Source organism: Phoenix dactylifera, unplaced genomic scaffold (assembly GCF_009389715.1).
Source record: "Phoenix dactylifera cultivar Barhee BC4 unplaced genomic scaffold, palm_55x_up_171113_PBpolish2nd_filt_p 001015F, whole genome shotgun sequence".
NCBI classification, from domain to species: domain Eukaryota; kingdom Viridiplantae; phylum Streptophyta; class Magnoliopsida; order Arecales; family Arecaceae; genus Phoenix; species Phoenix dactylifera.
Window position 1 is genome coordinate 1 of NW_024068369.1, and position 26,770 is coordinate 26,770.

At 39.1% G+C, this 26,770-nt stretch overlaps 3 protein-coding genes across 6 annotated transcripts in view; 1 reads left to right on the forward strand and 2 right to left on the reverse strand.

Annotated features, from left to right (window-relative positions):
• Positions 1-17: 17 nt before the first annotated feature.
• On the forward strand, positions 18-1,617 carry LOC103711393 (60S ribosomal protein L6-like). The gene is made up of 3 exons (XM_039121221.1): positions 18-230; positions 992-1,173; positions 1,258-1,617. The coding sequence occupies exons 1-3, from the start codon at positions 224-226 to the stop codon at positions 1,411-1,413; spliced, it is 345 nt and encodes a 114-aa protein (XP_038977149.1). The 5' UTR covers positions 18-223; the 3' UTR covers positions 1,414-1,617.
• Positions 1,618-2,383: 766 nt separating this feature from the next.
• Positions 2,384-6,227, reverse strand: LOC103711391 (FT-interacting protein 1). Its single transcript, XM_017843860.3, has one exon. The coding sequence runs from the start codon at positions 5,753-5,755 to the stop codon at positions 2,675-2,677; it is 3,081 nt and encodes a 1,026-aa protein (XP_017699349.2). The 5' UTR covers positions 5,756-6,227; the 3' UTR covers positions 2,384-2,674.
• A 1,515-nt stretch (positions 6,228-7,742) lies between these two features.
• The window catches only part of LOC103711390 (clustered mitochondria protein-like), a 28,867-nt gene continuing 9,839 nt past the window's right edge, over positions 7,743-26,770 (reverse strand). For 3 of the 4 annotated variants that reach the window (XM_017843859.3, XM_008797517.3, XM_008797518.4), the window contains 22 exons: positions 26,364-26,499; positions 26,043-26,171; positions 25,092-25,246; positions 24,833-25,008; positions 23,544-23,648; positions 22,440-22,558; positions 19,945-20,053; positions 19,767-19,859; positions 18,747-18,881; positions 18,454-18,624; positions 18,288-18,374; positions 17,432-17,566; positions 14,416-14,571; positions 13,454-13,522; positions 12,522-12,680; positions 12,269-12,325; positions 12,146-12,186; positions 11,017-11,136; positions 10,612-10,921; positions 10,416-10,523; positions 9,469-9,540; positions 7,743-8,738 (listed from right to left, as the gene is read on the reverse strand). In XM_017843859.3, coding sequence (XP_017699348.2) covers positions 8,283-8,738; positions 9,469-9,540; positions 10,416-10,523; positions 10,612-10,921; positions 11,017-11,136; positions 12,146-12,186; positions 12,269-12,325; positions 12,522-12,680; positions 13,454-13,522; positions 14,416-14,571; positions 17,432-17,566; positions 18,288-18,374; positions 18,454-18,624; positions 18,747-18,881; positions 19,767-19,859; positions 19,945-20,053; positions 22,440-22,558; positions 23,544-23,648; positions 24,833-25,008; positions 25,092-25,246; positions 26,043-26,171; positions 26,364-26,499 — 3,098 coding nt within the window. In that variant the 3' untranslated portion in view covers positions 7,743-8,282. The remainder of the gene's footprint in view (positions 8,739-9,468; positions 9,541-10,415; positions 10,524-10,611; positions 10,922-11,016; positions 11,137-12,145; positions 12,187-12,268; positions 12,326-12,521; positions 12,681-13,453; positions 13,523-14,415; positions 14,572-17,431; positions 17,567-18,287; positions 18,375-18,453; positions 18,625-18,746; positions 18,882-19,766; positions 19,860-19,944; positions 20,054-22,439; positions 22,559-23,543; positions 23,649-24,832; positions 25,009-25,091; positions 25,247-26,042; positions 26,172-26,363; positions 26,500-26,770) is intronic. The other variant, XM_026806353.2, reaches the window with a different exon arrangement.

The following is a 26,770-nucleotide window of genomic DNA, read 5'->3' on the forward strand; positions in this document are numbered from 1 at the left end:
GTGGAAAATGGTGGTGCATGTAAGACAATGGAAGAGAATGAGGGAGAGAGATGGACCTGTTCATGTGAACCTATAGTGTTCTAAATACAAATTTGGAAGGAGGGTTGGCAATATAAGTCGGGTTGAGTCGAGATGGTTCACGTCAGCCTCTTCTTCCAATTGATGCAGGTCATGGACCTGATCCTGCTAATGGTTCGACGATGTGAACCAATCAACCTGCCTGATGCAAGGTACCGTAGCTCCTCACACATTATCACCAGCAACTGACCATACCTCAGCCTGATCTGATTGAAGTAAAACAACAAAAATGACAGAAAAGGATAATGAAGGATTAAGCACAAGATGCAGAGCACATTGCGATAGATCATTGATATAAAATTTTACCGGGGGAAAAACAAATGATGCTGACTGTTATGTCTTTGCTCTCTAATGTATTTTGTAATGGTGATCTGTTTTTTTCCCTTTTTGTACCTTTGATGTTGATAAAATATGTTGAAATGTCCTTTTGAGATAATTGATAAATGATATAATTTTGAAGGCATTACTACAATTGTTATGTTATTTCTTTTTATCGTATCTTGGAACGTAACCTGTGTTTTCAAAGCAACAATAATAAATATATTGAAATTTTCAGTCTTTGAAAAATAAAATTAGGAATCTTGTAGGGACTTTAAAGATACATATTATGGATGGTAGCAGTAACTATCAATGCACGACTATAGCCAACTGTAGCTTAGGTCTTGTTTTTATATGTTTTGATCAAAATCCCAAGTATCTCATCCAATGCTCAATTTGATGAAACAGTGCTGAAACCAACATAGTCCTTTTGGCATTCTGTTTCAGTTAGTAGGCCAAAAAATCAGAAACAAGTATGCAATTGCATCTAACTGTTTAATGTATTTTTCCTTATTCCTTTTTCTGATAGTTGATTTACTTGTCTCCACCAATTTTGTTTCTTGGAATTGCTTGTTGTAATGTTATGCTGCTGCAGGGCCCTTCAAGATAAATGGAGTTCCTCTGCGTCGTGTGAATCAGGCTTATGTGATTGGAACATCCACCAAGATTGATATTTCTGGGGTTGATGTTGAGAAATTTGATGACAAATATTTCACAAAGGAAAATAAGAAGAAGACAAACAAGAGTGAAAGTGAATTTTTTGATACAGAAAAAGAGGTCTGTTGCTATTGATCACAGATTCTGGCTGATGACATTTATATGTGCCCCATTGCTGATCGTATAATTCTTAAAATAATGTAGGTAACCAAGGCACTCCCTCAGGAGAAGAAAGATGATCAGAAGTTCGTGGATGCCCAATTGATCAAAGCCATTGAAGCTGTTCCAGACTTGACGGCATATTTAGGCGCTAGATTTTCTCTTAGGGCAGGCATGAAACCACATGAGCTTGTTTTCTAAAATGGCAATGAAAGCATTTGAGTAGCTTCCCTTTGAATTGCTATTCAAGCTTCAATGTAGGCGGTTTCTTTCAGTTTTGGATGCGAGGAAGTGAACTTGATTTTTGGTTTATGTTTGGTTTGTTATTCATGAGGCCGTATTTGGTTGGTTGGACTATTTAGATAAATCTGAATTATTAATAGATTGACTCCTTTTTTTTTTGGAGTAGGGTGCGTTATTTTTTACCTTTGAGAATGAGTTTATGGGTTTTTTTTGATACACAGGGTCTTCGCACAACGCTCATATGAGTACACTCAATAAAATCAAAAAAAAGAAGCTGGTGTAGTGAGTAGAGAACATCAGCCCGATTCATTTAGAGAAAGAGAAAACCTTAAAGTGATGCGCCTCAAATGAGGCCATTAGTCAGCTATAGTGTTCGCCTCTCAATAAATATGTGGCTTTAAAGAAGTTAATAGTCTCCTGCAATAGTTTTTTTGTTCAGCACTAAGAATATTTTTGTTTTGGAATCTGATCACGGAGTTGTTTTTGCCAAATTTGTGGGAATAAAGTTCAGCAGCCTAATCCTACACAATGTTGTGTGATGCGGTCAGGAGAATATAACTTTCCTTGATTTCAAAAGTGACAGCACATATATGTGCGCAATTCATGTAACTTTAATCTTCTCCGAGCACTACTAACTTTTAAAAGTATGGCACCTCTGCTTTTTTTACCTCAAGTACGATTAAATGGTGGAAGGAGAATCCCCTTTTTATTAGAATATTTTTATCGCTCATACTTTCTCTGGAAGTCTCATCGAGCTGTACCGGCTGCTAGTTCCTTTACTTTTCCCCTTCATCCAAACATCTTCAAATATTGGCCTATCTTCTACCTAAGCGACCTTCTATTTTTGATTGTAGTGCATCATTACCTGTGACGCAAATCACTATATGATCAATCTACCGACAGTTTTTCTCAGAAAGCCAGAGGGAAGTTCGAAGAAGAACCCAAGTACATATTGAAAAGGAAAACGAAACATTACATTATTACATCACGGGAGGACTTGAAGTTGTATGATGGACTCTCAACTCACCATCCAAAATAAAAACAAGAGGAAGCTGAACTTCGTAATCATTACACCACTTAAAAGAAAGATGTCAAAAAAATAAAATAAAATACATATACCAGTATAGTTCAACAAATACCAAAATTAGAGCACTTTGGAGAGGGCTAGATCTCCCCCCTAAACAGGTTCCTCCATGGCGGCAGCTAACGTCACGTCCTTTCAAAGCATGCTATCAATCCGGGATGGCAGTCTCTTGAAGAAATTGCTCGGCACCGAGGGCAGCTTGCTCCTGAACCGGGGGTGGCGCAGCGTGTACAGTCCTGCCACCAGTGCTATGACCCTGAATGGGGTCACGTACAGCGCCACAGCTGCAATTAGGCAGAACATCACAAAGAGGCAGGTTGCCCTTGGGTCCCTCCAACTCAAGAGGGACTGAAACCTCTCGCCCTGCGTCGCCATGTCCCCCACCACCGTCTGTATCCTCCCTGCCACGCTCCGAAGCCTGTCATACCTCATCCGGACCAAATCATGGGGCTTCGTCGTGGGAAATGTGTCGAACTCCTCGTCGAGCTCGTCCGGGTGCGTGGCCTCCGCCCAGGAAAGCTTCGTGTCCATGTGCGGCGGGTGCCTCGGCCTGAACCTGTAATTCCACAGCCCGATCATAAACATGTACAGGAACATCGTCGGGAGGATGAGCTCGGGATAACAGATGAGTATCACGAACAGGACATGGACGAGTATGGTCGTGATCGGATTCTTCCAGTGGCAAACATCGTCGAACCAGCGGCACATAGCAATGGAACCCGAGAGCAGCGACATGATCCGGAAGAAGTTGGCCTTGCTCCTCCTCATGCTCCACATGTGGGAGTCCGCGTCCAGCATGTACTCGACCACCTCCTTCCTCAGCGGCGGCTCTGCCCGGCCGAGCCTCGCCGCCACGATGCTCATCGCTTGGTACCGCAGGTTGTCGACCTGGCTCACAGTGAATGGATGGATGTAATGCATCTTGGGCAGAAGAGGGTGGCCGTAGAGGTAGATTACGTTGGCGAGAGAGAGGCAGGTGAAGCGCAGCGCCAGCTGCAGCTCCCCCATCTTCTTCACCCCCGACGGCTGGAGAACGATGAGCGGGTACGCATGCGTGTATATCCGATCCATTTCGAGCGTCGAGAGCCGAATCCTCACCTTGCCGATTCTCATGTCTTTGGGCGGCCCAGCTCCGGCAGGCTTGTCATTGCCGCCGAGATGGCAGTTGTCGAACACTCCAAGCGTGATCACGGTGCAGGGGTCGAAGACCTCCCACGTGTACTGCTCGTTCCATTTGGGATTGAAGGAGTCGATGATCGTTCGAGTCCGAACCCATTTCTGGCCATATTTCGCAACGCAGTAGGCGTCGGTGGTGCCCCTGCCATCCTTGGCCTTCATCGGAGCTAGACCTTGGGCGCTGAGAATGCCGACCTCCAGGATTCCGATGGGCTGCTTCCAGAGCTGGCGGGCGGTGGGGCGGGTGTCGCTGATGTACATGGTGGACTCGTCCATGACGTGGTAGGCTCCCTCGAGGCAGACGCGCAGGTGGACCCTGGTCGAGAACCTGAGCTCCTTCCGCTGCTGGCCTTCGAGCGCGCCGAAGCCGAACCTCTCCAGATTGAACCACCGCGAGTGCACCGGCCGGTGGTCCAGCCGCTTCTCGAACAGTGACATCGGCAGCGCAATCCTCCCGAGCAACTCGTCTTTCGTCGGCTGCACCCGGTCCTCGACGGTGAGCACCAGGTGCTCCTCGAAGGGCTCGGCCGCGACGAACACCAGGTCCTCATTCCACATGGGATTCAAGGTTCGCGTGCTGCAGACTCGAGTCTTGAGCACCTGGTTGCCGACCTGGGCCTTGACGAACGCATCCGGGTACCGGCCTTTCTCGGTCGGCTGCACGTCCTGAGCTTCGATGACATTCACTCTGAGGTACCAGAGCTTTGGGGAGACGTAGACCTTCGACCGGATGTTGAACACTCCCTCGCCTTGCACCGAGGCAGCGTCGGCGTGCCACGCCTCCGGGAAGGCCTCGTCGGCCTGCGTCCCCATCCACACAGCGAGCATGATCTCCCCCCTCACCTTGACTTCCCCCCGGCGGTCCTCCAGCCGGTACCACTGCGGGGCTAAGGGACTGTCCGGCGGGACTCTCGTCGGCACTTCGTTCAGATCAAACACCACCTTCCCGACATAGTCGTCCCTCGCCACCATCTCCCTATCCTTGACAAACACTTCGAGGACCGTCGACTGGATTCGCTCCTTGGAGAAAGCGAACACCTGGTTCCATTCAGGATGGGTCCTCTTCTCGTAGTGTTTGGTGGTGCCCCGGTAGTTGCCGAGCTTCACCTCCGCGTACGGGTCGCAGCTTCCGGTCAAGGCGTTGGGGGGGAGGTCCTTGGCCTTGACGACGCGCACGTAGAGGTAGTACATCTGCTCGACGAGGTCGTAGGTGCTCGTGAACTTGTCGCCGTAGAGGCTCGTCATCCACGCGCCACCCCTCCCATGGGCCCCTGCAGGCCATCGCTCGCCGAGCTGGGGGCTGGTGTCCTTGAGCTTGTACTCCTCTCCCCGGCTCGGCTGGGCCTGGCCATGTTGAACCTGGTGGTACGTCATGATCGGCACAGGCACGGCTGCTGGGCTCTGCTGCTCGATTGATTTCCCCGCCTGTGGCGAGACCTGATGCTTGTTGATGTGGCGGATGGTCTCTACTTTTACTTCAACTGGCTCTTTGATCACCTCCGCTTCCTCTTCAGCGGGAGAAGAGGCAGGGGTTTTAGTAGTAGTAGAATTGCTTTCAACTACAGGGGGGCTCTCGGCAGTAGAAGTGGCGGTCGATGTTTCAGTTGTATCGGTGGAAGGAGGGGGAGATGGAAGTGGTGGTGGAGTTTTAGGCTCTGGAGAGATGTAGAGCTTCAAGGCGATGTCGCCTTTGACTGAGGAGAGGAACCACTTCTTCTCTAGTGGGAATCTCTGGAGGATTTCCTCGCCTTTTCTAACAATATTCGAGCCGTGAATTCTTACCTTCCCGAGGAAGTTGCGACCGGGGAAGGTCTTCCGGTCGTTGTAGATGCAGACCTCGATGCTCTGTTTCGAGAGGATTTCAGGATCGTCGAGGTAGAAGGAGAGCTTCTGGTTCCACACGGGGTTGAGATCCTTGGGGATGGTTCTGGTTCGGATGAGCTGGTTGCCAAAGTCCACCTCAACGAATGCGCTTGCCGACCCCTCGCCGTCCTTGGGCATAAGATCACGGGCATCCACCACCTCTACCACCAGCTTCATGTTCCTCCGCCCTCAGCCAAGTTTCTCGGCTTCTCTTGCCGGCGAGGAAGCGAAAGTGGCCGGCCACCTTGCAAGCAATCTCAAGCCCAATTGTGACGCAAAGTTGTGCTGCCTTCTCCTTTCTTTCAGTGACTCAAGATGGCAGGCTCTGCCTTCAAGGGGGAAGGAAGCGGACTTCATTCATGGAGAAGCTACGTCTTTGTGAGCAAGGGACTAAAGGATCCAAAGAGGGAAGAACCTGAAGCTATATTTAAAAGGCGAAAGTGGAGGGAATAAAGATGTGATCATGATGGGTCGGTGGCGGTGCCTTAGCCAAGTCTGTCATGGAACCGGATGAGTCATGGACGGAACTGAGTTTTGTTTGGAGAAAACTGACCATGTTGGGTTGCATGTTGGGCCTTGTTTAGACGAGGGAACTGCAAGAAAGCCTTGTGGTCGCGATGGGTAGGACAAGGAGAGGTAGGTCAATTTGGTTGGGCGGCTTAAAGGGGTCTCTCGGTGTTAATCTTCGTATCCCTTCCTTCTTCGGCCAGCAAAGCCGGGGGGGAAAAGCAAAGCGTGGGGCCGAAATAGTAGTGTAAAGCGGAGGGCGTTTCAAAAGCTAAAGCTGAACCCAGAGGCTTTTAGGGCACGGGGGGACTTTAGCCTAAGATGCTTTCCTGGGAGCTTTATTCTCCTTGTTTCAATTAAACACTTGCTTGCGCTCCTGCTACCGCATTTCCTGGGTACCACCTGTTCCTGATGTTCAATTTGAGAAGTTTAGAGTTTGATATCTGATGACACTTTTTTAGGTAGGGATGTTAACAGTGATAGTTTTTCGGTATGTTTTGATATTGAAAATCAAATTTTTGACATTGACAATGATAACTCTTTTCTGAATGAACTAAAAAGTTTTTTTTCTAGTTATTTAAATAATGGGTCTAAGAAAAACAATCACTACTATTATCATTACATATATGATCCCTCTTCTTGGTTTCCTAGGGTGGAAGACCGGAGAGGGACGAGGTTTTGGTGGGAAAATAAAAGGGAGGAATGCTAGGAGGAGAAAAGGTTCAGAGTTCAGAAAAGAATGATATCATGAACAATAATCCAAATTTCTGGGAACAGTCCAGAGAATGATTCAAGCTAGTGAAAAGTTTTTGAAGGATACGAAAGTTTTAGTTAACTCAAAGAGATTGTCACGTTACTTCTATGCACCTTATGCACAACTTAGTAGATACTAACAAAAGCTGATCTAGGGTGGATCAGCTGATATGGAGAAGCAAGGAATGATACTAGTCATCTAATAAAAAGTGATCTATAAATGTCAAGAAAGCAATAGCTGGTTGTGCAGAGATTAGCTGATGAACGCATAGAAGCATCTGGCAACCAATTTTCTGAGGCAAATTCAACAGCTGTGAGATGAAGTTCTCAACTTGTGTTGCCTCGCCTCCTTTGCCAGAAAGACATACAAAGACATTTGACAAAATATTTTTTTTTCCTCCAAAGAAGGGGAGGTTTCACAGCGGGAACTTGCTGACCACTTGAAATAAAGTACAATCACTATCTCTTTTTTATATATATATATATTGGAATGGCCAGTTTGGAGGGTTGATAACCAGATTGGCATCCCCTTTCCACTCCATCCTAGCCCACCGAAACGATTGTTTTATTCTTTACCGCCGACCAAGATCTTGGCTATCTTTCCAAGTTGGAATTGATTCTCTACGCCACTTTAAACATGTAAGGGAGTGGATTCTCAATTATAGCTGTCCTATGATTATTCCATGGCTTCAGCGTTTAGTAAGGCCATGACCAGGTATTCATTCAAGGACCGCTAATGCTAGTAAATTTATTTTTACAGCTGACACTGGGTAATACTCACTATGAATGAATTCATTAGATTCACTAAAATGAGCATTATACCAACATATTTAGGAGAAAGACTACTGGGTTAAAAGCTCACCATCTTAGCAATATTAAAACAAAAAAAAAAGTAACGCAAATAAAAAGCGACTAATAATAGCACTCGAATGTCGCATTTCCAAAATAAATATTTTTAGGATTCATGAACTGGCCTATGTCCCATATTTTACAAGTTACAAGACCCTGCTGGCCATGCTCTTCTGACATATTGTGCAAAATACATCATTTAGAAAGTAATAACGACCTGTATGAAGAGAAGCTTGTCTGGTTGCCGCATCTGCCGTTCTTGATTCAAATGTCTAAGCAACCACTTATTGGAAATGAAACCCAAGGTGAGTCCATACTGTCAACTGGAGGTTGAATCTTTGCTAGAATCTAGAGCATCCAAACGAGTAATTCATGAGAACATCAATTGAACAAACTTCAGCATCTATCTGGATCTTCATGATTCCAGCTGATGTCATCCTATAAAAATCTTCATGACTGAATGAGAATGTTAACTTATTATCATCAATTTACCCCCAATGAAGCATAAAATGTTCTGTGGTCCTTAAAAATCACATCCATGTCCAAAACTGCAGGCTATATAGCCTAACTGATAAAAACGCCATCATTTCCTTCCTCAAGCTGTAGCCTGTGGTTTTGATTTTTGCTTTTTTGCATCCAATGAACCTAAAGACGTTCCTAAACCAACAGGAGCTCGATCTTCATTGTTCTCAGCTGACCCATTGGTATCCTTTGTTCCAACTGAAGTAGCATTTAAGGTGGAGCTATTGCTCGCCTCCCCATTGGGTTCATTTGCCTGGGCATTTGGTTGAGCTTCAGATGCAGCAGCCCCAGTGTTAATGATGTCAAGGAGTTGACTCAGTGGGGGAAGAGCTTGGACAGGGACACCATTCTGGCGTACAAGGAGACCTCTAGCTTCAGCTTTCTTTCGGATTTCTGCTGCTGCTCGAGCTGCTCGTTCATCAACACTCCTTCCCCGAGGCAGGGCCTCACCAATTATAGCTGCATTAAGGGATTTGTTGACTGATGATGCGCTGGCATTTCCAGACCCCCCAGCCACAGCCTGGAATGCCTGTAAAAGATCAGGGTTAGCCTGCTGCAGCATGTTATCAGAATCATGTTGTGCCTATCCTGATATGGACCGAATATAACAGGAGACATGACTAGTACATTGAAGCTACATTTATGACCTCTCAGAAGAAATGCTAGAGTAACAGCAGAGACTGCAGTGCAGGGTCTAAATCATGGATCATGCTGTTGCTTATTATGAAGAGGGAAAGGCTTTCAAATTTCATACGAGTCTTCTAATATAGTTACCAACATCCAACCAGCTTAATCCTGATCAAAACATCTTGAAATGCATGATTGGCCAACTTTCTACTGGTTTAGATACACTCATAACCACAAACAAAAGCAAACATCTGTTGCTAGAAAAAAAAAAAAAAAAAAAAAAGCCTATCTACTTTGTGGCCATATTGTGCAACTATGGCCTAGAAGAAGTAAATCCACCCATGCACCTGTGCTATGAAATTTTAAAACTTTGTCGGAATTCTATGATCATTTTTGGGTTTCAGCCCTGCAACACTGGAGAAACAAACTCCTATGACATTTCCCAAATCCTATGACTGTCTCCCAAATGATCAAACGTAAAGATTAATCATGTGCAATGTGATTTGCTCCACACCATACCAGGGAAAACAGTGCACAGTCAAACGATTTAACAGGAACTAACAAAAACTAAAGTTTAATATTAAAGCAAATCCACACACACATAAACTTCATAAAGATGAGTTTGGACATACCTTCAAAATATCAATAGCCTTCAAGGCAGAAGCCGTATTCACCACCTGCCCCTTTTGTTTCTGTGCACTTGCCTGGCCCAAAGTAATTTAATGAAAAACACCAATTAGAGTAATACAACCATGTTCTCATTGGTAACTCAACCTACAAGATATTGGCAAAAATTTAAAAAGTATTTCTAAAAGGGAAAAGTTTCATAACCTATCTATAGAGCTAAAATGTATGACACTGTTCTCTTTACATTATCTTGAACAGATTCTAATGGTGCTACCATGAAAATCTCCAAAAATAAAAAGGCAAGAGCCTGAATATCTGAGAAAATTGTAATGCTTAACACCATGTTGCAAGGGAGAAAGAAAAAGAGAAACAGATTAGAATGATCTTACAAGTAAACAATATCTATCTATTCTTGTAACCAAACGTGGCTTATCTTCAGGAACAAGTAAAAAAGAGTCGCACATTCTTAATGATAAAATGCTAAAATATCACCTACCCATCCAAGTTAAAAGATGATATCGGAATAGAAAAGCATTAGAGTGTTATTGAACACACGCATTGCCCCTGAACCACAGGTAATACACTCAGTTGATACATTTTCGGTTTCCTCTTTAATTGTTTCATTGAGTGTCAGTCTTCTGATTTATCACAAAAAAACTTTCTCCAGTGAAAATGCGAATGGTCCACAAATCATTCTATCAATAATTTATTTCTTAAAAATTGTTTATTTTTTAAATTCTCTTCTCCCCTTTTGTTCAGTAGCTATTCGATTTGTTTCCACATAATATAACACTTAACATTTGTACAATTGTACTGGTCCAATAACAGAGTTTGCAGCTGCCAACTTATCCCACATAACATTAGAATTAGATAACAGTATTGTCCTCTTCCTGATTTAATGCACAGCCCAGTTTTTGTGACTATGCTTCAAAGTACTGAAACTTGAATATACCTGCTGCTCACGCAATTTAAATGTCTTTATCCAATTTTCTGAATCTTTTGTTCTTGAATCCTCCTCTCCAAGTTTCTTGACAAGTATGTCGTAAGTTTTCTTTTCGTGCTGCCATAAGAAGAAACAATCAGTATCATAAACAAATCATATCCTTAATTTGTCCAAGAACTAGTGCTTTAAGATTCAACATACGTGCCTGAATAGAAAGTTTATAGGCACCCATACAGTTAAATGCAATGGCAAGAGCATGGTAACACACAGCAGTTTGAGTATGCTCAGGACCAAGAAGGCGCTCATTCTTTTTTAGTGCTTCTTGCAAATAACGGAGTGCAATATTCATATTCCCAATATCCTGGTACATCATAGCAACATTTATGAAAGTTGCTGCAACGTCAGGATGATCAGGGCCTGATGACAAACTTAGCAGGAGCAATGTTCGAGACATATGCTGCAGAGCAAGTTCAGTCTGATTGAGGCCATGGTAGAACAGAGCCATGTTTCCGTAGCTGTAGAACAACGTAAGGTTACAGCAGCTGAGTCGAAGTGGATTTAAAAGATGTCATTAGTTAGGACAATAAGCAGTGAAAGAATAAATCTGTGCCTGTGTGCAGTATCAGGATGATCTAGACCGAGACAGCGCTCGTTTATTATTAGTTCTTTGTGCTGCTGCACTATGGCTCCTTCCATGTCGCCAGCATGATATAGAACCATCGCAAGATAGCTGAAAAACAAGAAACACATGATATGAAGAACAGGAAGTTATGGAAATAATCATGAGCAAATGTCTTATCCATCTTACGGAGCACTTTAATAAGAAAAGAAACCTCAATAACAGCTCAGGACTCGAGAGAGAAAAGCCCATTTTTACTACTACACCTCAACGAACTACAAGGGAAATAGTAAATACTTCACAATTACCAGCTTCAAAACGGCTGCGCTAACGCGCAACGGCGAAAGCCGTTGCTTGTTCTTTCGCGCCTTGCGCGCTCAATCCGTTGCTTGTTGCTTTACATTAGGTACATGGAGTATTTCTCTTATAACAAGTTCATGATAGTAAAATTTGGGTATCCAAAATAAAGATATTATATCACTAGCAGATGATGTTGATCATAGACCTAAAACCATAGGTTGCCATACCGCTCGGTATGGGGTGTACCACACCGTACCAGAAGAAAACTGGTACAAAACTTAACTTCGAGTCGGTACCAGCCCCATATTGAGGCATACCGATTTGTACCGAGGCATATCAAGGTGCGTACCAAGGTGCATACTAGGTCGTACTGAAGCATGCCAACTGTATTGAGGCATGCCGATATAAAAATTGAGAAAAATGATTAAACAGCTATTTCGGTACAAGAGCATACCATATCGTACTGTACCGAACCGATAAGGTACTAATTCGATACCTGGTACTGAGATTGCAGACCTTGCCCAAAATAGTGACATCTGACATAGACACTATATGACCACTTGGTAGCAGGAAATTTATGATGCACATGTTGCATTCTGATAACTTTGTTTCATGAACACAATCCTTTTCATCTAATAGGCACTCTCCAACATTTAGAAGATGTGCCATTTTTAATGCACTTGTCTATAGGTCACTGACAGATCGATAAGCATGTCACATACATATTCATGTATGTGCGCGTATAATGTAAATGTCGTAATGATAGATGCTAGATAGGCAATATTTTCTCAAGACAGATTAAAAAAGATTAGGATCATACCGACAGCAGTTAGCAACATCCGGGTGCATAGGACCTGTAATCTGCAAACCATGGCTGACAAAGTTAGAAAAAACTCCAGAAGAGAAATCCAAATAAAAGTAACAGGAATGGAAAACAGCCTACTTGTTGAAGCAAAGAAAATGCTTCAGAAAAAAGGATATAGGCTTCATTTAGCAATCCCTGAAACATGGGAGCATCATATTACATACTGCATCTGCAAACTAGAAATTATATACCCAAAAAAAAATTGCTCACATAAATCAGCTAAGTTCATATAAGATAATCAACAGGCATGCACGACTCACACTTAAAAGAACTCTTGCAAGAACATACTATAAGATAACAAAAAGTCTTCAAAAAAATTCATCTAACGTACCTCAGCCAGTCGGGCTTTCCCTGCTTCCATGAGATTCCTTGCTTCTGAGCACACTGGAACTGAATGCTTCACAACTGGTTGGAGATTTAGAATATCCGAGGTTTGAAATGGTGCTGAAGAATCAAGATCAAATTTGCGTGCAGCAATTGTTATTCCTACCTGTCACAAAGAGAGTATGCATGAAACATGGGCTCTGCCACTGCAAAATTCTAAAAACTTCAAAATCAATGTTGAAAGAAGAGCATCATGACAGTACTATCAAACAAACCATGCAAAACAGGCATAATTAACATGTACCACAACTCTCAGTCAATTTTAGTACACAGTGTTAAGCACTAACCTACATATGTATACGAGATAATTAGCAGGAAGAACTAAAACATGGTTTTTATTGCATATTTTAAAACCTGGATTAAAAAATAAAAAATGTTATCTGACATCCTGCAGTATTGAGATGCATAATACAAGTCTCAAAAGTATCGAAGTGTTCTAAAAAATCCAAGACAGGATCTTCAAGAATTTGACAAGGAAACATCAATATCTTTATAGATGTTTGTGTGCATGGATGTATGCATACAATGAATAATCAGTAAGATCAATTCCTTGCTAAATGTTATAATACATCTAACAAGTTTCATATAGAAGTGCTAAAGGTTGAGATATGATAGTGATAACATCAAGATCTGATGATTTTAAGTGTCAAGGATTATCATGAGTTGTGTAAACATCCTAGTCTATTAACTAAAAACGTAGAAGTGCAGGTAACAATGGTAAGTTTGCATGAAATTAGCATAAGGTGCCCTAAAAATAATAAACATCGAAAGCTAATTGAGAATTCCAATCATACTGCATAAAATTACAATGTGGTTTCAAATGGACATGAATTATTACTGGCGAATGGTAAGAAAAAAGCTGACAATAATAGCATTTACCTTTTGGCACAAATTACGAATGACTGCAACCTTTTTTACTTGTATCCTTGCATCATCTGGTAATTCAAACTAGATCAAAGAAAACTATTTCAGGGCACAGAATTATGTTGGTTGTTTAAAAATTTGAACAGAGAAGCCAAGGTTCTCAAAATCGCTGCTTCGGTGTCTGGGTGGTCCAGCTAGGTGCCTAAAATGGCTGAACTGCATAGGCAATTTGCAATTAGGCAACATACATAAATATTACTTTAACAGTTTAACCCTTCTTTACATTACACACTTCCCCCTTTCTATCAGTTTTGAATGTTTGTAACTTAGAAAGTTATACGGGAGTGAAAAATGATATTCTATATGTCATAACTTTCCTAATTTATAATCCCTCGTCTCACCATACAATACAATCTCTCTCCCCTGTCTTTCTCTTTCAAATGATCTTACTTTTTTCCCCTATTATTCTAGTTCTTCATTCCCCTTTTTTCCTTCTATTACTTCACCATTAGTCCTCTCATTCCTCTTCTAACCTCAGTTTTTTCTATGTTTTCTCTATTTTACTTCTTCCTTTTATCCTTTTCATCTTTTTTCCCTTTTTTGTCCTTTTTTCTTTTTTCAGTTTTTCCTCTGTTTCTCTGCTGTTGAAGAACTTGCTTTTGCTATCTTATCACACTTATATTTGACTTGGTAGACTCGTGCAATAATGAAATGCTCACTTGGATTTGATTAATTTTATCCCCCACTATGCTATAGTAGTTTATTAGGTTTTTGTATGTATAACTAAAAAAATAAAATTATTTGTGTTATATCATGACCTTTTGTGTTTTTTTTGTCCTTTTTTTCAAATGGACTGCTTATTTCACTAGGTGGTCCACCTAATCATCTTGGCAGTTTCTAAGCAATAAATGACACTGCCAACTAGGGACTGCCTGACCACCTTGAAAAAATTGAGAGCAGCAATTCAATAATGGCACCTGATATTTGAATCTAGCAAATTCCTGAATGTAAGACCACAGTCCTTCAGAGGTCCAGAGCAAATGTGCTGAGTGACCTTTTGTAGATGATGCTCCATGACTCCACCTCATTTGCCCCTTTCCAGACTTAAGTGGAGATTGATGGCTCTCTTGGCCCTGGCAAAATAGTATGAAGGTGAAATGGAAACTGAACAATCAGCAGAACATTCTAAAGTCAAAGTACTATTCTTTTAATCTGTGAATTTAAAACGTCCACATAAGTTGCGGGAGAAGCATAAATAATGAATTGAAAATTGCGGTGCCATAACTAGGAGTAGCAAGCTGGACTCAGAATCACAGATATCCATGTGATTGGGCTGCATGTGAAGGGGTTAAACTAGCATTATATTGATTTGTTTGATTAGATTATTAGAGAGGACACATAATATTTCTTCTCCTGATACTTCCCCTTTAGATATGGCAGGCAAATCCTTTATAAGCCAGGACCAAAAACAAATCTAGGGAACAAAGAAGAGGTAATAATGAATGCGGGCAGGGGCAGAAACAGTAACCAAGGCCAGGACAGGTTTGATTCTTAATTTAACACTTCATGCTTTTAAGAACCATCAGGCCAGCAAATACATTCTAAACCTGGAGGTAATGGACTCTTTCAAGATCATAATCAAAGGAAAATCTGTAGGAGAAAATAACAATCCACGTTCTCAAGAACCAGCCCTGCTACTGAATTTATGCTAAAACTGGAGGCAATGGTCACCATTGAGATTGTAAACCAAGCAAATGATAAATGGACTCCAGTGAGATTGTAAACCAAGCAAATGATATGGGAGAAGAAACCCTCTTCCAAAAGTAAAATAGCTAACTCAATAAAACTTTTAGGGTATAACTTTAGTGAAAAAATGACTTTTTATATGCAGTTAATAACAATATTCCAAAGTTGAGTGATAAAGCATCACTACAACATCTGTACTTTTATTGGTCTAGACATAGTCATGGACTTGTGGTAGCACTTTTTACCAATAAGTGGTGGTGGATTTAGGAGATATTTGCTTTTCCAGGGATCACAAACATGAGATGAGGGGTTTGGCATTTTGGAGCAAAAAATGCTACAAGGTTAGATGTTATAGTGCAGACAACAATTTTGTAGATCTAATATATGGAGAAAAAAGAACTTAAAATCTTAAAATGCCAAATATACTACTATTTTTAAAAATTACAAAACTTAATTATATAGGATGGTTCTGACTAATGCAGATTATAACCTTTTTCTGCATATGTTCTTTTCATCAATTTTTATTATTGTACAGCCACCAGGATTATTTGTAAAGATGCTTCCTAGGTGCTCTCACATTTTACACCTGAATCTGAGTCTACAAGCATTCCAGCTTCTAGATTTCCATAAGGCCCTAGTTTGTCTTTATATGATAGTCCTAGAGATGCTAAAGTAATGATTCTTCTGAACTAAAAACTCATGCCCTGGGTTGTTCTGAAAAGAGTTAGGTATAAGTTTCATACAGTGATGATTTGGAGGCTACCATGAACTAGATAGTACTCCTTTCTCAAAAAACTTAAAGTTATTTAGAGGTAGCCTCCTTATCACCACCTAAGCCCTTTCAGAGTTTATGTGTCTGTTCATGTTAATTAAGCTATATTGTCCTGTAATTTTCTTTTTTATAAAAAAATAGAGATTCTAAATTAAGTCAACATGAGGCTAAAAAAGCTAAAAGAAATTAAAAATCCATTAGCATTGAGCTGACCTCGCATCTATATACAACGAGAGGTGCTGGTTTTAGAGAAAAATAGTGAATTTTAATAGATTACAATATTTACAATTTCATTTGATAGCTGTTAATTGAAACAATTGGCAGGAGACACCTTTACAAAATTTAGATGAGAATTTCTACAACATAAGCAAGTTTCAGCTGACAATCATAGGCCAAGATCAGCTAAGACAGCAGTAATTTTTTCCCCTTTTTCTGCTGTATTTAACATTAACTGCTTCAAGGTTTTAAATTTTTGGCTTGTTTTCTTCAACCTAGCATTTTCAGCCTGGTTTCGCTTATCACCTTATAGGCTTTTAGTTTTGGTCTTCAAAACTTAGGTAATTGCTGATAGAATAAGAGTAGAGAATGTTAATTATAAGAGAATTTTCCTTCCACCTTTCAGCAATGAAAAGAAGATTCAGGAAGCGGAAATAAGGGGAAAAAAAAAGTCTCAAAATTTCTCTCCAAAATTTAGTTTTTTTTCTGTGTGTTAGCTGGCTGTATTGAAAGAAAATAAATAAAGGCTATTTGATCAAGTCATCAATATACTATTTACTTTTCTTTGTTTTTTCTTCTGCAATATTCTCATTTCAATCAACAAAAGAAAATTCTTGAATCACTTTTCTTTTTTGTACCTTTTTTTGAAGCATTTTCCTTTCTTCAATTTTATCTGCAACCAAACAAAGCATTAGTGTTTCCTATGTCTACACTAGGATGCCTTGTCCTACTCCAACCCTTATCCTCTTCTAGGTTTTCACTACACTAAATAGAGTGACTAGTTAAGAGCAAAGTGCATTACAGATTTAGAATATATTCCCTTACATTCTTAGTTTCATTGCGAAGACCCTTTTTTCCCTGTTTGAAGCTCCATTTCAACAAGAAATTTCAATTATACTCAGGAAAAATAAGCGGTTCAGTACAGTTTAATCAACAGACAAGAAAATGAAAAATCTCTGTTGCAGTTGCCTCAATCATGCAGCTAACATATACGCATTATGATTTCCTGGATAATTTAGCAATGCTTCCTCAACAACTTTATACAGAATCAAACTTCAAAATTTTGCTTCATATTCATAACCAAAAAGTAAAATATTTGCATATAAACAAGCAAATAAAATTATAAGTAAACCTATGTCCAACATGCACAAACAGATAAGAGCTGCACATGCATGCTTGAAAATGAGGGGTATGAGAGCTTAAAAAGTAAGTCCTACAACAAGAGATACATGAGAGAGAAGGGGGGGAAGATTCCATACCTTTTTTCGGATTTTCGACTGTGTATTGTTAGTGCTGCCCTTTGTGCCAACATGTGAAACATTTCCCACAAAACAATTGAAGAAATGTGCAATTGCTGGCCTGAGATCATGATCCTGTGATTCCCGTAGTATATCCTGCAAGATAGCAGAAAAAACTATTAACCAGATGGCATACAAGTTAATTAGCACAATATTTTTGTGAAACAGATTCTCAAGGATTGTCTTACATGATTCTACATATACTACGAGATTTCAAAATAAACAAATTCATTTTAGGTAGGAGACCTATAACTAGTCAATACTCATAGATTGATTGAGGGAAGTACAGCTGGTTATTGCTGGACAATCAAGCTCGTGCACTCAAACTAAATGGAGTATCAGGTATTTAAGATGCCACTAGTTTGTATACAAACATTTCAACTGTCCACTAAAAAGAGATTACAGCTTTACAGACTAAGGATACTATATATCATAATTAGTTTATTTCCAAATTAAAAGTTAGTTGACTCTATATCACCAAGTAAGTTTAAAAAGCTTAGATCTAAGTTCAAGGTATTTTTTTTTTTACAGATAATCCCAGAGAGAGTTCTGACTTCTGATTATAACTATTTTGCTATTCTTGACTAACTAGTTGTATATATGATTAGTTCATGTTGTTCCAAATCACCAAAAGTGCTCAAACACTTGTTCACTCTAAAAGCACGTCCACCATAGATAGTGTATTCAACTCACTATGACTACCTTCTCAGAGGTATTGTATGCACGATGTTCCACAGAATTGAAACATGACATAATTCCTTTTGGTTATAGGAGTTAGAAAACATATTAAATCAGCTATGATGGAAAGAATGGTTACCTTTAAAATATGTTTTGCTGACCTAACAGTAATCTCACCGGAACATATATCCCATAAGTAAGGTAAATGTTTGATCATGTCAGTAATCTGAGAAATAAAATGAGATTCAGTACATTGACTGCTGGAGAGGACCAGTAATCCAAACCATAAATCAAGCAAAACTTACCCTTCCAAGATAGCGAACATTTACTCCATGAGCATGTAGTGCATCAGTTAATGACTGGCCATCCAAGGGTGAGACGTCAAGGGAGCAAAGGTCTTGAACAAACTTTGGAAGAACCACATCTATAAGATATGAAGCAGCCTTCCTCACAATTGTTTCATCTGCAGCAATATCCTAATAATCAAAAGGAAAGGAGATGAGAAGAAATATATATTAAAAATTGCATTCATACAAGATAAATAAATAAATAATTGAAATTGAAATTCATATTGCATTGTCAATTATATAGAGTTTACCTCCTGACTACCTGCCAGCTTGAACTCGGTAAAGACATTTGGATTCAGAAGTATATCTTTGCCCGGTGTCTGAGCTTCAGAAGGTGCAGAAGCACAATCTTCACTAGCTTTTGTCTGCGCTTCTACAGGTGTTTCCTAGCAGAGGCAAAAGTTTCAGAGTGAATACCAGAGCTAAATGTTTTTCTTTTGTTTTGACATAAAATTATATTACATAATCTGGCATAAACTTATTATAGTGTAACGGAAGTCCTAGATTCATGTTGCAGAACTTTTTCCTTCAACTTCTTATAATAGTTACCTCAACAGAGAGGTGGACAAAAAGTGCCGCATGTCACAGCATGAAAAATATTAAGCTCTATCGGGAGTGACAAATGACCCCTCCTTTTATGGCTTCAATCAAAATAAATACTTGTATGTAAATAAGCACCAAAGAGAAGCAGAATAGAATACAAGCTCAGGCTAGCAGTGTGCATGGACATGGACACATGTCCAAGTGTCTGACTCACCAAAAAGAGAAAAAAGAGATATGGGATACATAGAAAAAAATAATTTTAACTAAAATATATACATTTAACTATCATATAAAAAGATATTATGTAATAGGGTCTTGCAATATACATGTTTCTTGTCCAGACTTCCAGGTTAGCTTAAGGATTTTGGAAAAAATGATAATTTGTAAAATTATTTTGACATTACATTCTTAACGAACCTCTGAAAAAGAACAAAATCTCACTTTAAGAATTATTATAATGGATCAAATTAATTGTTGGAGCCAACTCTCTACCAACATCTAAAACCTGAAACTAAAAAAAATCTTCATACGTAGCCAAGTGTTTGATGTGTATCCAACTTGGATATGTATCCGACACAGATTCTAGGAGCTGGACGCAAGCATCCAGAACTCCAGATAACGCAGCATGCCAGCTTACAAATATGGCAGGGCAAATGATAACTTTAAATTCAATTGGAATATGATCAACATTTTATTTTACTGTAAATTGCCCCATTTTCAGTACTCACCATCACATGAGAACTACAATTTTGAGAATTAGGTGTCTCTGTGGCCTCTCCTGCAATTTTAGGTCTAGAGTGTGAGCTCTGTGCAGCTTCAGCCTATCTCACATGAAAGCATGGTAAATTAGAAAACAGTCAGAGTTTCATTCTGAAAAGGGTCATAGAATATTGAATATATGCATACCTCACAAAAGGAAGCAACAAGTTCTGGCCTCAAGACACAAAATCGGTGTGCAGGTCCCGTACAATTTGCATCACGAGGAGTCACCCTCATTAAGTCCAAAACATAGTGCCTGAGTGTAACAGGAAATAACAAAAATAAAAAAGGAGTAAGAAAGAAGCTGCAATTCTGCTCTTACATACTAATCCAGTGAGTATTACTTGACTAATTTCCTATAAGAATGGTGGTATACTGATTGTGAATTCGACTCCATGATAGTCCTCATGGAAAAAGCATAAAAGAAGTTTGCAGAGTCAGCTGAAATTTTGTTGCAGATGCAGTTACGGTTTTCCTTATCTGCAGTGAGGAAAGCTTCAAACAAGACTAAATTTTGGCACTCTGTAAGGCTCAGGTTGAAAGAGGCTTCTAGAGAAAATGTATGATCTGACTCTACAAACACAATTCGTGATCAAATAGGAAGACTCATTCCCATAAGCCTCTAAAATCTTATCAAGTTATTCATTCAAGTAACTATTAAAGCTTGTTAAGATAAAGACCTGCTTTTTTAACAAGCCATCTTGCCTAAGATTGGAAAGAACAGAAATTAAGGACTTGTCATAAACTGTTTAACCACCCCAGCAACATTTATCTCTATTAATAGAGTTGGTATTTTATGCACTGACGTTAATGAAGTAGCTACTCCATTTTGATTTTATGTTTACAGTATTGCTTTCTCTTTTTCCAGTCACTTCTTGCTCCTTTATCAGAAAAATAGCATTTGTGTGCTATTCTCCTATTTTCAGTTATACAACACCTAAAATCATGTTAAAAAGCAAGGTTATTCTGAATCACAACAAGAAGCAAGCAAAGGATATGCAAGAACAAGAAAGCAACAAGAACACTAATGCCGGAAAAAAATGGAACTTCAACATCTAGTTTAGTATGGAACTATAAATAAACAAAAGTGAAAAAGGATTCATAAAGTTGATATTATCTTCCTTTAAATGCTCCAACAAAGTGCAGCATTTCTATATATACCACAAGATTTTGTCAAGAAAAATAAAGGGTCAAAAAAAGCACGAGATCATACATTAAAAGGTGCCATACTTGACAAAGTACAATATTTATTTTTCGATTTTAAAGCATAAGGAAAAATAACCATTTAGCAAACTAGTTCAAGCATCTAATTAGGAACATCCATATAAGATGTAATATGAAAAGGTTTTTGCAAGTATAATTCTATCAACATTTTATTTTTGTATGAAGAAAAATAATGAAATAATTCCAATAAGACCTGAAAACTCATAACTATTGCTATTAGTCTAGTCCAAAAAGGGTTCCAAGCAGCGATTAAGCACTGCTCTGTACCAGCCTACCAGGCAGCACAGGGTATACCACAATGATGCGGTGCAGAACTAGTATGGTAGGAAGGCTCAGCACAGGTATTGTGCCAACAGCGAACCATGTGCTAGTAAAGTGGCGCCTGTAATGCATTGTATCCTACTTGTAGGGTATCAGTATGGGGCCCCATAGCAAGACTCAAAAACTGATTCAAGTACTTATAATTTTACAGATCATATTGATCAGACTGAGAAAGGAACACATGATTGTTTGAGAGAACTCAGAAGCATTCTAGCCTAATTGAATCTGTCAGCATCAATCTGCCCATGAAAAAGAACACTCCTGCAAAATTCCAGCCACACTTTTCTGCAGAAACATATTGGAGGAGTGTTCCACACAGAAAAATAGCTTATAAAGTAGACCCATAGAATACAATATTCCAGTTACGGATTATTGATAGAACTAGAACTGAAAGCTGCTTATTATAACTAGCACGAGACAGTGAAGGGCAGGCCAACTCCTATCTGAGTCTGGAGCCAAAGGGAACATGCACATAAGCATGCATGCAAAATAGGTAAAGACTCGACAAAGAGAAGAAAACACCATTTGAAAAGCAAAGAGACAGCCCAAGATCTAATAAAACCAAGATCCATAAATTAGTTTCGAGTTCACAACTATATCAGCATAAGCTGTCCCTGAAAAATGAAAACTGTTCAGGCAAAATTACACCATAAAACTTAAATTTTCAAGGCCTCACCAACTTCCATACAGTTACACACCATAACACATGGCATGCACAAAATAGCACATGCTTGCAGGAACACATGCACTGAAAAAGCATGTTCTGATTGGTCATTATCTGCTTACCAGCTCTTATTAGTTATCAACAAAACTTTAGCAATCCTGAATATACAGCACATTCATTTTCAAGTTATGCTAACCTAATAATAATATTGCTTCTCCAGAGAAAACATTTACCACATCGTATTGCTCGAACCCGAATGAAAATGGTTAAAACTGATCGATCATTTTCAGCTTTTGAAAGAAAAAATCGATAATCATGTCATAGTTACATAACCTGGCTCGTCAGCATCTTTTACAAGCAAACTTTGAAAATTACACTAGTAAAATGATTAATAAAATGAAGAAAAAAATATTAAAAAAGCCATCTATGTCACCTGTTATCGCTGCCAATGATACCCTTGCATTCCACTGGAGCAGCTATTTTGACAACATTGCCAGAACCATCCAGAACAGCATGTTCCTTCAAATGAAGGCGCTTAGCAACCTCTACTACCTATCAATATAAGAAGAAGAAAAAGAAGAAGCTAATGAAATAGTGACATCTGATAAAAAAAGCAGCAAATGTCATCTCAAAAAATAAGAAAAATAAAATCTCAAACAAGTCTTAGATGTCACTATCATATCACAACATATTAGATTCAAATCATGCAGGAATTAATTTTCTTGCTAAGTTTAAATATCATCTATTAAATCAAGTACAACTTTTTCTATTTAACAAAATATTGAACAGGAGATCCATGATAAGTTTGCACCTAGCCCATTTTCTTCATCCTAGATTAGAGAGTGTCATGCAGGCCTGGCCATAGGCTTCAATTTGTTGCTCAAACCACGGCCTGTCCAATGCGGCGTACATGTCTACCATATTGAAAGCCCAACAATTAACTCTCAAATTTGCCCAGAAAAGTACTCGTCCATCTTGCAGCCACTGGAACTAAAGAAAACTCCATACTAACTGGATAAAGTGATCGCTGTCATGGCCATTGCAGCTATATAAGGTGGTCATTGTTATATCAATTGTAGCTACTGCACACATCTTGATAGCCATCCTAAACAAACCAATAAGCACCTCCATGTTGAAATATAGAAAGTGCCTCCAGCTATAAAGGTGCTTATAATAACCTTCTCACAAGAAATCAGTAAGATAAAAGCATAGAAAAATTTTGAACATGGTTCACCATCCACATACAGTAAAACAATCAAATGAAATCCAGAGAAATGTTGCTAAGACAATCAAGAAAATTCACATCAACTATAGAGGAGCATATATTGGATAAATTATAATCGACCTAAAACAATTTTGATAATGAAGCACCTCCAAAGATTAACAGACTTCAAAAATTGAAAGTTATGATAAACCAAAGTTCATAAGCCGAACAAGATTTTGATGTTTTCTAATGGAAAAAAGAGTCAAACCATTACAGATAGTGACATACAAAAGCATAAAAGGAGATTCTATAAAATTAGAGCAAGTGACTCACCTTGGAATGAAATGATTCATCCCAGCAAATTTTCTTGCCATTGTCAACAGAACCATATAGAAGGGAATCAGATTTATCTCCTTGAAGGATGCCAGGGATAATGCTCTGCAAATTGAATATGAATGCAGTGACTAATCGAAAAGCTGAAGCCCGCGATGATACATAAAAAGGTATCATAGAAATACATTGCCTAAAGTTATGTTAGGTTGAGAAGGATAAAAATTGGGAGAATAATACAACAGCTTCAGAAATAAAAGGGAAAAAAGTTTAGCATTATAAAATGTAAAAGGAATAAGTTTGTTTAGTTATAGGATAAAAAAGGGCATTTCAATGCACGAGTACCCGTGATTGCTAGATCTGAGGAGGGTCAAATGTATGCAGCCTAACCCCCGCATGCGGAGAGTATGTTTCCGTGTTTCGAACCTGTAACACCCAGGTCATAATGAAGCAAGCTTACCATTGCACTAAGACCCACCCTCTTGTTTAATTATAGGATCAAAATGAAAATTTGCATTTATCAATATTAAAAATGATGTGTTTAATCAAAAAGAAAAAGGAAAAAAATTATCATGAAAGACACTCTTAAGTCTTTCAGAAGTAGAGGATAAAATCAAAAGTTTGCATCCCCTCACATAGCCAAGCTTAGCCTACTCATACACACAAAAGGATGGCATAAGAGAACATAGATAAAGCCATCCACTGAGGCAACTTCTTATCCTTTACATTCTTCCTACGATGCACTCCTGCATCTGCCCCCACAAGCATATCCTAGTGCCTAACCCCTTGCACTTCTCCCCCAATTTTATCATCGTTCTTGCCTCTTTTCTGGATGTATCTTATGTTTTGGTCCCATAGAAAAAAGGAAGTTGCAATTTCTCTTTTTAAATTTTGAAAGTGTGGTTATATAAGGTTATAAGAAGTTTGAAACTCCCCATTTTCGAAAACAACTACTAACGCATACTTGAAAAAGGAAAGTGAAGATTTTTAGACTCAAGAAAGATTAGCTGATACCTGAGAAGAATACAGAGTATCTGAATATGATATGACAAGAAATATAAATCTAGCCATTATGTTGAACCACTAATTCATAATTTATTTAAGAAAGCATCAATAGTGAAAGAATACCAGACAACAAAAATTGGTGCATGCAATCATACAATGGAGCAGTTAAAACTTGAATATATATATATATATACACACACAATCAGAAAAAGCACACTTCCCAAAAAACCTCATCAAGGGCCATTGTAATATAAGATGTTAGGGAAAAAAGGATCTCTATGATGCACCTGTGCTACCACTCTGTAACCTCTGTAATCAATTATAGCCATGGCAAGATTATAAAGTCCAGGAACATCAGCTTCCTGGTAAGCTTTAGTTCCTTTCAAGTCATTATTTGCAGAAGCATATGTAGCTTGTTCATTGTCAGAAATCTGTGTCTCAGCAGATGCATCAGAAGTATTATCTGAAACATTTTGAAATTGATCAGTGTTTAGGCTCATGGACAAGCATAACTGGAGTCACCACAGGTCCTGCGGAACGTATTACCTGATGCCTTTGCCAACAAATCAGGTGAGGCCGCATCATTGCAGTTGTCAACAAAATGCCAAGAATTTAACTTACTACTCGAGCCTTGATCTTTTGATATCTGCCCAAGGTCAGCATCCACAGCAAAACTAAAGAATATGTTATTGTGTACATACCTGTGAGAAGATAGAAAGGATGGTTAATTAAAAAAGCACTAGATTTCCACAGAAAATTGGAATACTAATGGTTAATTAAATGGTTGCCTATTATGCATGTACAATTCTATGCAGCCACAAGGCATGCCTAATGGAGCTGGAGATAAAGACAAAGGTCAAAGCATGGTATGCATAAAAGAATCAGTTGCAATTAAATAAATATTTCGAACAGTCAGCAGAAGTACACATAATAAACACAAACATGCTACCCATCTGTATATCACACATGTACACAAACACATCTCTCTGTTGATTTGCTTTCTCTCTATTTGCCTGTCTGTCTATCTGTATTTATGTATATATGTACATATACCTGCATATACATGCATGTGTCTTCCTCTCTGTCCATGTGTCCATGCAAGTGTTGAGCGTGCATGCCTACATGTACATGTGTATAATCATTATAAATTACATATTTTATTAGTCAGTAGATATTGGCGAATATGTAAGAAGGCTGCAGACTTTTCAACAGCAGCGTCAAAGAATCTATAGACCATGCTGTGGAAGAGTGGCACATATTGGAAGCACACCACTCAAAAAAAAACAGGAGAAAGAAAAAAGAGGAATTATGAGCCAAGAATTGACTACAGTAAGAAAGTTCATTCACCCTGATCAACTAAATATAATGCACAGAAGCTCCATCTACTTAGTCAAGTTTCCAAAGTTATTTCTACCAGGGTATATGATTGTACCAAAAAGATGCTAGAAATCTAATTACAAGGACAATGATGAGACAAACTTCTCTGGGTTCACTCACATATGGAAACATTCTGGATCAGTTGGATTAATAGGGGGTATACATCTGTTGATGACACCGATTGCTCCTTTAATTGCTGCATCAACGAAATCGCATGTCACTTTATAAAGAGCCCTGCCATGCAGTATCCTACAACAAAATGATCTCTGTAAGCAATGCAGAAAGCTCTTTTTAATAGCTTCTTATGTGATTAAATGAAAACAAAATATATATGTTAGAAGGAACAACTGCAGCTGCTGCAATTGAAAGAAAAGGAATTGAAAAAAGGGTTAAAAACGCAGTTCAGTGGATGATCTGCATCAAGCATATGAATATATACACCTCTCTTGAGAAGTATTGTGAGGAAATTCCCGACAGGATTGTAATTCCTCATTCCAGTCTCTCTGCATGCCAATTAATTCACTTCCATAAGAAAGAGCAAAGGCATCCTCTGCTCTGGCTGCATCCCGTTTATGATCTGCAAACATTGAAAAGATGCAGGTTGTGAAAGCATTTATGGATCGTAAAAGCACAGACACACTTTACAGCATAACGGGCATCTAAATTCTGAATGATACTTTAACCCAGATGAAAACAATATATTTTCTGAAAATACAAAGTAACGTTAGTTGGACCAAAAGTATCAGTGAAATATCATACTATAGAATGATTGCATATATATTAATCAACAATTACAAAGATTTGAAGATATACCCTTTTGTTATGTATTATAACGTATCTTTCAGCGA